We start from the raw sequence: 12,070 nt of genomic DNA, 5'->3' as shown, positions 1-12,070 counted from the left end.
GATACAATAGTAAATGAACACTCTTATAGGAGGTGTCAAACTATGTGTAATTATTATGATCGATTTTCGAGAAAATTCCAAATAAGGATCCGAAGTGCCCACACTTTCTCAAATAAAAGGTATAGAGTGGATATTGTTTGAAATAAGAGTTTGAAGTTGCCATGTCACTCTCATAGAATGGCCTAAACTCACCGGCTGATCAAAGGGCATTTTTCATTTTTTTATTTTTTCGTTATTTTTTTTTTAGTTTTTTTCTTTCTATAAACACACGGCACTCCACCTGCGGCTGTTGGGTCGTCGGGTTCGGCTGTTGGGTCGTCGGTGAACCCGTCAGCCATGATCGAAAGGACTGGCTTTTTCCAAAAAAAAAAAGGTTCATATATATTTTTAAAATTTTTAATCTAACTTAACTAAAATTTAGGTTCAAATTGTCTTCGGACGAAATTGATATTTAAACAGCCGGTAAAGTTAGATTCGTATTTGAAATAAAATTAACTTTAAATTTTGATTTGAGGATGACTGGTGTATGAAATAACAAGATTAACAATGGTTAACGGTTAAGATGGATTTGACGGGGGAGAGGGGAGGCGGACAAAAATGTACCGCGGGGGGCACGGCATCGAGGGCCTCAAAAGTCAATGCCGGTGTCGGTCGCCTCAACTGCCTCTTGTCTTCTCACCCGTCTTCTCAATTCTCTCTTTTTTTTTAACCTTCCCACCTTCATCTTCATCTTCTTCTTCTATCTCCTCCTTCCACCTTCGTCTACTTCGTCCCCTCTCTCTCTCTCTCTCCCTAGCTCTACACTACAGTGAGTGAGCAAGTGAAGCGGACGACAGAGAAGATGAAGGGGCGATGTTAGGAGGGAGATGCACACGTGGCGTCACTTACCTAATCTCCCCTCCCATTATTTCTAGAGCTCTCTGGTCCCCCCCTCTTTTCTTGGACTTCCCGAGCTATTGTAGCACAGCATAGCCTTCTCTTCCTCCTCCTCCTTCTTCTTCTTCTTCTTCTCCTTCTGTGTCCCCACCCCGAATCGGTCTTCTTTCCGTCGACCATTCGCTAGTGATTCAGCGCTCTCTCTCCCTCCCCCCACCCTCCCTCTGTTTTTTTCTTCTTCTTCTTCTTCTTGTTCGTCGTCGCCGGAGAAGGAAGGATGGAGGTGGATTCGGCCAGTGGCGGCAGCGGCAGCGGCGAGGTCAGCGCTCCCGTGCGGCGCGTGCTTCTCATCTCCGCCGGCGCCAGCCACTCCGTCGCTCTTCTCTGTGAGCTTCCCCCCGACTCTTGCTCTGCGCGGTCTGCGTTTGCCTGCCCGTGCGACGAAATGCGTGTTGATGTGGCTCGCCATTCCTATTCTAGACCCTTGATTCTTTAGGTTTATCGGCTTGCCGGGTGTGCCGTTGAGCATGTTTGCCCTGCGCTGCGCTCTTTTTGTTACCACTAATGAACTAAAAGCTGGGTTTTTTTTTTTTTTTTAAAGTCTTTTGCAAAATGTGGAGCATTATAGTTGAGAGTGTCGCGGGAGTTGTTGTCGTATGTCTTCTGACATTGGGTGTTCTGGTTCCTTTACTTTTGGCGCTTCGTAGCTCTCGTTCTGTCTTCACGCGTTTCTGTGCATTTTCAGCGAATATAAGTGCGCCCCTGTTCCTTGTAGTAATGTTTGAAATAAGGGTGTAAATGAGTCGACCAATCTTCTCGATCTCAAATGGCAGAATGCTCGAGGATGGATCGATCCATCTCGAGTTCGAGTTGAGTTCTAGCTGCTCGAACATTTTGTTGAGTCGAGCTCGAACTTGAAAATGCTTTGTCCGAGTAGCTCTCAGGTTCAATCAAGTCGTCGAATGTTTCTTGTCTTAATTACATGATACATTTATGATATTTATTGCACTTATAGTATTGGACTTTGAGCTTAACTCGAGCTTACAATAAAACTAAATAGCAAATCGAGTCGTATAGATCTGAGATTATCCGAAACTTAATCAAGTTGAGCTTATTTGAGCTTGAGGTTGTTGAAAACTTAATCTAGTCAAGCTCGATCTTGGGAAATAGAGCTCAATCTTGAGTAATCAAGCTCGAGTGGAGCATCAAACGGCGCATAGTTGATTATTAAACCGTGCCGATTCGATTCGATTCGACTCAATTACACCCCTAGTTTGAAAGGTAATCAAGGTGTGACTTGGATGTAATCAAGGGCTGGGAGTGTAATGCACTTTCATTTGGTTATTCACTGGGGTTGAGATTCTGCGTGTATCCAGTTCAATCATTGTTCCGGCGCAGTAGGGCTTGAGTCTGTATAAGTGAGGAGACCTTTTAAAAAAAAAAAATTCTAATTGTTATATACTCTTTCCAAATTCCAAATTCATGGATCATGGACATTTGTTTGTGAGGTAAATAGAATGGTAAGATTGGACATTTGTTTGTGAGGTAAATAGAATGGTAAGATTCAGCACAAGTGTTAGAATCTTTGTTTACTTTTGGATTAGTCTCTGTGATAATTGCATCTTTCGTACTTTCTCTTGGTGTCTTTATGATAGTCTTTTGAAAAAAGAATTACAGTGCTTTGCATGGCTCAATTGTTGTGCTGAGTAATAACTTCTTAAATTTAGGTTGGCATCATACATTTTTAAACCTTACTCTGTGTTGTCTGCAGCTGGGAATGTTGTTTGCTCATGGGGACGAGGGGAGGATGGCCAACTAGGCCATGGGGATGCGGAAGATCGTTCATCACCTACACATTTGAGTGCATTGGATAGTCAAGAAGTAGTATCTGCTATTTGTGGAGCTGATCACACTACTGCATATTCTGAATCACTTAGGGAGGTGTATAGCTGGGGATGGTCTGTTCTAATCTTTTAATTTTACAGTATGAAAGTTTTGATTTTTTAATCATTCTGCTGAATAGTAGTGTCTATTTCTTACCTTGGGCAGTTGTTTGGACTTGAATAGATGGTTTTTCTTTCAGATTGGCTTTAAGGTTTATTTGGCCATTGCGTGAATTTCTGTTTGAGATTTGCTGCTGTTGAGATGAATGTTCTCAATGTGGTTATAACAAAGACGGCAAAATGAATGGGTCTAATGCGAAATAAACTTAAACTCCTTTCTTCTTCTACAAATGTCATATTTATCTTAATCAAAGGTTAGTTATTGCATAAGCAACATAGATACTTATGAACCCAGTCAGTCGGAGGAAAATCGAGCTTTTTGTTGATTGTGCAGGGGTGACTTTGGGAGGTTGGGTCATGGCAACTCTAGTGATGTCTTTTCACCTCAACCAATCAAAGCTTTGCAGGGTTTGAGAATAAAGCAAATTGCTTGTGGGGACAGCCATTGTTTGGCTGTGACTGTGGAAGGAGAAGTCCAGAGGTTTATTATCTTCTCTTATTTGTTTATGTTAATGCCATGTTTATCAGTGACTCAGTAAATGTTGAAGGTGACTAAGATTTAAACCAATCCTGAACTTCTTTTGATCCCCACAGTTGTAGGTGCAGATAACCTTGATTAAATGATTACTATCTTCGGAATCTTTTTGTTGAATTTCTCTTCTTGTGACCGTGATTCATGGGAATTTTCGACATCACTTGACTTGTGTTATTGTTGTACTTTGGCTGTATTTCAGTTTGACATGTCTCATTGAAGGTAGTCGCATGCTAAATTCCTTAATTGCACAATTGTTTGATGGAAACATCTTCTAATAATCTGATTTTGATGAGCTCACATAATATTTTTCTCCTTTGAGAAGATATTTTTTGGTCTCTCTTTCTCTTTGAAAGTGTGGGTGCACACACATGTTACCTGTCTGAGGGGGGAGAAGTAGCGTGGAACTTTTGGGCCATGTGACCGAGTGATCTTTAAATTGGTGGCTTGCTTCATTCCAATGTGATATGGATTTAACAAAATAAAGAGTTGAGGGGACTGAACTGAATAAGAAAAGAAATTGGGGTTGTAACGAGCATATACACAAAAGAGCTCACATATGACGGATAGAATCTAACATATCTGAAAGTTACTCGCACATGGGGGTTTATTCCCTTTTAAGTACCTACTAAAGTTAAATTCTGTGTCTTCAGTTCTGTATGTTCCACTTAATGCATATATCTTCTGCCAAGCTAGCTTAAGTGTTCTATAAATGGCTGACATATTTTATGCAGTCAAGTACATTTCCAAGTTTTGGTGATAACACATAAGTTGCTAGTGATATGACATGTGTTTATTTTGGACCTTCCAAAACCAGTGCTTTAGTGCTTGCACAATGTAATGATATGACCATCAACACTAACCCTGTCGCAGCTTCAGAGTAGGGCTATCAATTTTCAACACCACCCTTTTGTTTAACATGTAGTAAGCGTGCTTTGGTTGAGCTTCATCGTGTTCATGTCATAAATGGGTCGACCTGTTTATACACAAACAATAAATGTGTCATTCGCCGGTTTACCCTTATGACACTTTTAATTAAACATGATGTCAACGTGTTATTCATTCAACTCGACATGTTTAGATATATTCATTACGATACGTTAATATACTTTTAAACAAATTTTTACACGTTTAAATAAGAGATTATATCTTTGACTGTTCGACATGTTAACGTGTCGATTGTATAGCCCGTTAAGTGAATTTCATGTTTGTGTTTCAAAAATATGGAATGCGTACTATATGTGGCCATGTTTGGATTAGACCTAAATTTGGCATTACACGATTTGTGACACGAACAAATGAATTGCCAACCCTACGTTGGAGCTTATTGTAACCACCTCAGTAAGGGGTACTTCATCAATCTAAAGTTTGGTTTTCCTACAGCTTTTGCGTGTTTCTAATATCCAATGTGTTTCCTCAATGTTGATATTGTTCCCTGATAGAATGCTTTAGGTTAAAGTCACCAATGTAAAACCAGCCAGTGCCTTACACTTTTCCTTACAAATTCTTTGCTTGATTGAAGCTGGGGGAGGAATCAAAATGGTCAACTTGGTCTTGGCACCACTGAGGATTCTCTTCTACCACAGAAGATACATGCATTTCAGGTACTGGCAAGTTATTTCTCGGTAATAATGTCAATAAGGATGTTGGTTGCTCACTGCATAGACGACCCATCTTTCACCAACATCCTTTTTGAGAAAGATATGTGTGTTCACTACTGCCAGAGATTATGCTCAATCTTTCTTCTAAGGCTGCATCAAGTTTTGACTATTTGAGGCCTTTACAGCGAGCCTCCATTTGTGTTCGAATACGAATTAATGACACACAGGAACATTTTACAGTTTACTTTGTAGAAGGATAAGGGATTTACTTAAATAGCTTATTTGCTTTGTCATGGTGATGCAACTTCTAGGGGATCCCCATTAAAATGGTCGCAGCTGGAGCTGAACATACTGCTGCAGTTACAGAAGCTGGAGAGCTTTACGGATGGGGTTGGGGCCGCTATGGCAACTTGGGCCTAGGTGACAGAACTGATCGCTTAGTTCCTGAGAAAGTTTCTGCTATTCATGTAAGTTAAGATTTTGGTGATGTGAACTTTTTCTAGTTAAAATAATTTTCAGTCATCCCATGCGGTTAATCCTACAATGCAAAGTTGTCCTTTAGGAGATCTGTGCGTGAAGAGTTACACAAATACTTGGAAGTTTTTCTCTGCTCACCGATCAGAATTTGATGTGAGAAAAGGACCAGACAGCTTGGCTTCTTTTAACAGTCATCATCAGTGATGTGCTCGTAAAGTATAAGTTAGATACTGCTTAACAGGCTACAATATGTTCAATGTGAAGGCAAGCCACTGTTAGGCTATATAATTAATACTTCTGGTAGTCGAAGTGTAGAGAACCTTGTTTTTTTAATTAAAAAAAGAAGAAGAATAAACAGACATAGGAAGCAGTTTATATGATCACCTTATAAATTACCTTGAGAGCAATGGTTTTGATTCTGCAGCTCTGAGTCTCTGACACACCTCTTCTTTGTATATTATTAGTTTCATCTTGGTTATCGTGCCAGCTTTCTTGTGTCTTTCAAATTTCATGTGTGCTAGCTTGTTCTGGAACTGATGGTTTTTCACCAGCAACTAGATTTGTCTGGATGACTTGGGTGACATTGATTTGTGGGGCACTGTTTTTGTAGATTGGGTGATTATGTCTCTTAGAAAAGAACTTGTAGCCAAAACAAGAAGTATTTTGTTAACCCAATATAAATTATAGGGTATTAATTACTTCAACTTTATGTAGTTCCGTGCTATGTGGCATGGCATACGGACCACAATTGTTTCCTGACTTAAAGAGAACATTTTATCTTGCTAGTCTGTTGCTTGCTTCTGGTGTGCTTAGAAAACAATGCTGTATTTGACTTTCGAAGGAAAAACTTTATTATTTGTTATAGTAAACATATCATCTTGTTTTTATAACTGTTGGTTGTATTATTTCATTGTATGGTATCGAGGACTATTGTTCTAACATTCTTACGAATTCAATCAGTTGAACGGAGAAAAGATGGTTATGGTTGCCTGCGGATGGCGACATTCAATATCAGTATCTGCTTCTGGTGCTTTATACACCTTTGGATGGAGCAAGTATGGTCAACTTGGCCATGGAAATTTTGAAGATCACCTTGTTCCTCACAAGCTGGAGGCTTTGCATGGAAGTTTCGTTTCTCAGGTGACACATCCTTCAATTGCAGCTGTCATTCTGTCTTTCTTCCAATGCCTATTGGCCTACTAAAGATTATTGGTGAAAGGTCCTTAGAGAAGAAATGGAACGACTGACTTTTAACAAGTGCTTGTGAATGGATCCATGGGAGTGATCTTCTGAACTTAGCTTCGCTGGTTTCCTGATTTTGATTTGGACAATGTATGAATAAAATAATACTCAACTTTCTCTTGTTACCTATAGTTCACGGCTGATGAAGATGCGTGCTTATGTAGGTCTAATCGGCATCACTTTATCACCTTTTCTGCATTCTTTCTTCCTCTATTTTAGGCTTTTTATTCGTGCTAGTACTTTTGATACCTTGTTTGCTAAATGTTAAGTTGAGATAGGGTTTACTGAATGTATCTGGTCAGCCGAACATGTTATCTCTGTTCAAATAACCCAAATTCTATTTTCCAGATATCTGGTGGCTGGAGACACACTATGGCGCTCACTTCTGATGGAAAATTGTATGGCTGGGGTTGGAACAAGGTTCGTTTTTGGCTTCCTTTTCACCATCACTTGGTTAGACTCCTCCTTGCTAATCAGTTCCATCAGCAATTGCCCAGTATTGTTTGCCTGGGACGTTAGGAAGCCGTTCAGTTCCACTGAGCTCTCTTCGCTCTCCATATATGGATATATTCTCTTTATTTAATGAACATTTACTGAATGCTTGGGCGTTCTTTTTTCGGCATGTGCAGTCTGGATCTGCCATTCCCTATGGTATTGGTTTTGTTAGGTTTTGTTAGAGTGGGATTTGATGTTCTTTTGGATAAATTTCTCGCAAGATTTTTTTTTTTTTTTTTAAATTTCTCTAAGTTGACCGTCAGGTTTTGGCAAAATTGGAGGGAGACCCCATGTGTTTTACAGAATCACTTTGATACCCTCTATCACAGTTTATTGGATTCATCAAATAAATGAAATATGATTATGTGAATTCAATATCCACTTTGTTTATGAGATAATATTAAAATAGTTGAGTTGATGAATAATGCTTTTATAATATAATTTTAATGTGGATGGATGCCTTCCAAGTTAATTGTTTTTAGTTTATCTAGATTAGAGAGATATACAAATAAAATCACCGCATTGTATGATTTTAATAGTGGATGTACTGGTGTTAGAGGTATTTTCGAAAGCAGAGTACTCGTCCTGCAACTTTGCCTACACCTGAGGGATGTTGGAGTAATTCGTCTTTATTATTACTTTTTTTGGGGATTCATATCTGAATTTCTCCTCTATATTTCTACATCTTTTGCGTAATTATTTTCTAAAGCTAATGCTTTAGTTGTGATACTGCAAATTAACTGATACTCTCTCCTCTTTTATATGCAGTTTGGACAGGTTGGAGTGGGTGACAACGTTGATCATTGTGCTCCTGTGCAAGTCAAATTCCCTAATGAGCAGGCACATCCTTACTTCCATTTATTGGGATAACTGATAAGATAGCTCATGGCATTTTTTTTCAGTTCCGTGGGTTTTCCTTTCTCGCACGCATGAGATTGCAACTTTTCATCCTTATTGTCTTTTCCTACTTCTGGTGCTAATACGTTCTTTGTTCTTTTCCTTTGAGACAGAAAGTGGCTCAGGTTTCATGTGGATGGAGGCACACACTAGCTGTTACTGAAGAAGGCAATGTTTTCTCCTGGGGTAGAGGAACTAATGGACAGCTTGGGCATGGGGAATCTGTTGATAGGTAAAAGTGTCTACATGCATTTTTTGGGTATTGCTGCTTGTGCTTGTGGCATCATTTAAGAGCAATGAACTCTGTAATCTGTAGTTTGCTGCACACAGTCACCATATGCTTTGACGTAATTTCATTGCTTCTTTCCTGAGAGAACTCTCTGTTTATATACAAAATATGGGAAAATTGATGCGAGCATATACCTTCCTTATTGCATCCATCAAGGAACTGAACTGATATTTGAATATGAAGAAGAAACTTTAATCTGGGCTTAGGCAAGGATCGTAAGATAGTATATTGTCACCCTTACGCTTTTTTTCAATGAATTGATTGAATCAAGTCCCGAGTTCTCTTACCATGACTAAGAAGTGAAAATATCCAGTACTAGATGGATGTGGTGACCCTCAAGTGTGCCATCTGTTTATGTGGGGTTTTTCTTCTGGCCAAATGTATATGTGGGGTTTGCTTGGGTGGACTAAATGGCCGATACTACTGGAAGGATTTCTCATTGGACAATAGGTCTTCTATTTAGTATTCCTATGATCGGTTTAATAGGTATTTTCTTTTATGGTTCATACTCTGAGTTGGACTCATCTCTGTAATAATCTAATAGTCAAATGCATTGAGTTGGAGACATGAAAGCTTAAGAAAAAATTAATAACTTTCCTCGATTTTGAAAAAAAAAAAGAAACTTCATTTTAGTTTTTGTCAGCTAATGTTTTTAAAAACTTCATTAATTGATCTACAACATAGGCACTGTTCTGGAGAATAAGTAATGTTGGTAATAGTGAAGATACGTGGTTGAGTTCGGGAGCTGATGATTATCTGAAAGAACGGAGGAAATGATGGAACTTTTAACTGGTGATAATGAACATGGTCTACATTACTTCACATATGTAGAATTAACGAAGTTGTTGCCGAATCTCTGTTCACTGATGTTAATTACTTGGAAAATGTGTAGGAACATGCCAAAGATAATAGATGCTTTGAGTGCTGATGGATCTAGTGGGCAGCAAATTCAGTCCTCAAACCTAGATCTCTCATCAGGTGCTTAATGATCTCGATTTTCCCTGCCTTTTACGATATGTTTACTCACTATTCACCCAATATGTTGCATCTTTTTATATGCATGGAAAACTTTACACAGGAAAAACGTGGGTCTCCCCATCAGAGAGATATGCCCTTGTTCCTGATGAAACCGTAAGTCACTGGCTCTTAAAACTCTAAACTACAATTGTTCCTGATGTGAAACTTGTGGAGCCACAGATCTAGTGATGTTCCTGACCATGACATCTCCACTGTTGTGTCTGATAATACAGAGACTAATTCTACTTGTTTTCTTAGATTGCAATCAGTTGACTTGACCAATAAAAGAAAGAATATGCAGTTAAGACTTGATAATGTAATTTTCAAAGCTATTACATTCAGCGCAACAAGGTTCGTATCTACCTTGTAATGAGATAGATTAGATCATTGATTTGCTTTTCCTATTTCTAGGTTCAGTGGCAGGATAACAGAAACGACGTGAGTGTTCCCGAGACTGATGTCAAGCGGATGCGAATGTGATCACTTGAAAGATGCTTCATTACAGCCAATCCTTTCGGCACTCTAATACTGGCCGACAAGGTTGTGCCATCTGCGAAGTTTGGTTTCAACTTCTCCATTTCCTAGGTTTTTTGTAAATGATCTATCCTTGCGGGGACTTGTGCCGTTGGTCTTTATTCTTCTATCTTGATAGTTGAACCCTTATATTAGAACTTAACGCCAATGTGAATAGTTTAGATGGGGCTCCACTTTTGTGGTTTAATAGGCTTTGTAAGGCTTGAGGGAAGCTTATATCTTATTGCTGAACTGCTTCCCATAATTGCTTCTGTTTAAATAACTGGAAAAGGAGCATTTAACATCCCTGGATGGGTTGTGATCCCGCGATGACTAGATATGGAATGAAAGCATTACGTTTCCGGTGTCGGCACAAATATGCAGCATCTCTGGTGGTTAGGGTTTATATGTCTGCTCATGTCGATGGTCGGATGGTGAGTACGGGGCCTTCACACCGGCCTTTCTCCAAAAGGCCCTGAAGCAACTCAACTTACATTCCGGCATCAGTCTTTTGTTCGAAGGGGAAAACTGTTTAAGCTGCGAGAGAGAGAGAGAGAGAGAGAGAGAGAGGAGGGGTCAAACATGGTATCGACGATTGGTAGACTTTCACGCAGCCTCTCATTAAAGATGGACATTGGCATTGACCATTGGTTGTGGTGAAACACTGACACCAAGTTTAGTCTCATAAATGTCCAGCAGATGGTGATGCACGAAGGTTCTCATGTCATGACTTCGGAACGGTGTTCTCTTCTTGAGTGGTTCGCCTTACTAAATCGCGGTAACCATGCTTCTAATTCTTTTCGATAATTCAATATGAAATGTGTCCCTAGAAAATGCGAGATATGGTAAATTACTTTACGATAAAATGATTATCGTGTTTTTCTAAACGGGTCAAGTACAGCTCGGTAACATGACAAAAAAAAAAGTGCACCTCAGCCAAAAAAAAATAAAAAAATAGAGAGTACATCTCGGCAAAATCTATCGCGGGTGGCACTTTTTAAAATGTAGAACGACAATTTCTGAACCAATAAAGTAAACAATTGATTTGGGTTTTGGAATAAAAGTACAATGTACATTGATGACATTATCTAGATAAAAAAAGAAAAGGAAGATTAATGTGAAAGTTAAGTTTTAACTTTAAGGGCCAAGTTGATGATAAAGAAATCAGATTTTCCCATTTGTTTGATCTTGAAGTCTATCCTTTCTCATTCTGCCACTTTGGCATCTTCTTTAACACGCACGAGTCACAAAATTCTATATAAATACATAAATAAGAAAGCAATTTCGTAATAAAAGAATTAAGTGGTTAGATGGATAAGAGATAAAATCAATAAAATTAATTGATAAAAGGAAAAATAGAAATTATTTGGCTAATATAGATAATGCATAGCGAGTGAACTGAAAAGTGCTATCATGTTAGAATACCAATATTGGCTATGGCCTATCATTTATCAATTTCTTTATTACCTCTAAACATAAATTGCAAGCTTGAAGACTTTCATTCTCGTTTTGCCACTTGGCAAGTTTTTTTTTTTAACTTGCACGTGTCACAATTGGCTTGTGAAAGTTAGAAAAGATCTACACAAAAACATCAGAATTTTGAATGTGCACGAAAGAAAGTATCGGGAAGCTGCATAGTAGAATTAAAATCACATAAATCGAATGGCAAAAGAAAATTAAAAGTAATCTCGGTGATAGAATTTTATAACCTCTTACTCAACAAATTAAGATTTAAAATGAATTAATCATAAATTACTATCTTTGGCTATAATTTATCCACTTCTATCTTATCCTAGATGAAGACTTTAAAGTTTCTAAAGTATTCATTGAGATGGCAGTGGGTTCCTTGACTTCATTCTGAGTAAACATTAATCTTAGCTCACAGTCAAAGTAAGTATATGTGAAGTAGAAAAAGAATAACTGAAGACCATCATTAATGACACTCTTTGGTATCACATAGTCAAAGATAACGAGACAATAAAATTTACACTCAATTGGACCGAGGCCGAGGTATGTATCTAAGCGCATTGATTGTCCATAGTATCATAAGAAGAAAATATAATCCGTACCTTGGATGCGTTGGCGAGTCGGTTCCTTTCAATCGATACGATAAATTCTTATGGAAAAT

The 12,070-nt window shown here is 38.5% G+C and overlaps 1 protein-coding gene across 2 annotated transcripts; it reads left to right on the top strand.

The window, feature by feature from the left end:
* The first annotated feature begins 1,098 nt into the window (after window positions 1-1,098).
* On the top strand, window positions 1,099-10,319 carry LOC115689684 (ultraviolet-B receptor UVR8). Of its 2 annotated transcripts, none has more exons than XM_030615825.2 (12): window positions 1,099-1,262; window positions 2,648-2,834; window positions 3,214-3,360; window positions 4,934-5,015; window positions 5,324-5,479; window positions 6,450-6,629; window positions 7,080-7,151; window positions 7,995-8,066; window positions 8,237-8,355; window positions 9,305-9,390; window positions 9,491-9,543; window positions 9,847-10,319. In XM_030615825.2, exons 1-12 carry the CDS (start codon window positions 1,154-1,156, stop codon window positions 9,907-9,909), a joined length of 1,326 nt encoding a protein of 441 aa, XP_030471685.1. In that variant the 5' UTR covers window positions 1,099-1,153; the 3' UTR covers window positions 9,910-10,319. The 2 variants fall into 2 exon arrangements, with proteins under 2 accessions (XP_030471685.1, XP_030471684.1); XM_030615824.2 differs by having other exon boundaries at window positions 9,841-10,319.
* The last annotated feature ends 1,751 nt before the right edge of the window (window positions 10,320-12,070 follow it).

The sequence above is a fragment of the Syzygium oleosum genome, unplaced genomic scaffold, assembly GCF_021117445.2.
Source record: "Syzygium oleosum isolate NSW1041296 unplaced genomic scaffold, Sole_v2.1 Sole_v2.06, whole genome shotgun sequence".
Taxonomy (NCBI): Eukaryota; Viridiplantae; Streptophyta; class Magnoliopsida; order Myrtales; family Myrtaceae; genus Syzygium; species Syzygium oleosum.
Note: the sequence above shows the minus strand (reverse complement) of the source record. Positions and strands in the feature narration are given on the sequence as shown.

Excerpts from the sequence above, each read along its gene's own strand:
- LOC115689684 (XM_030615824.2), top strand. The coding sequence starts at position 1,154 with ATGGAGGTGGATTCGGCCAGTGGCGGCAGCGGCAGCGGCGAGGTCAGC. Across the intron at positions 2,835-3,213 it reads GAGGTGTATAGCTGGGGATG|GGGTGACTTTGGGAGGTTGG; the intron begins GTCTGTTCTAAT and ends TTGATTGTGCAG. Across the intron at positions 6,630-7,079 it reads ATGGAAGTTTCGTTTCTCAG|ATATCTGGTGGCTGGAGACA; the intron begins GTGACACATCCT and ends TCTATTTTCCAG.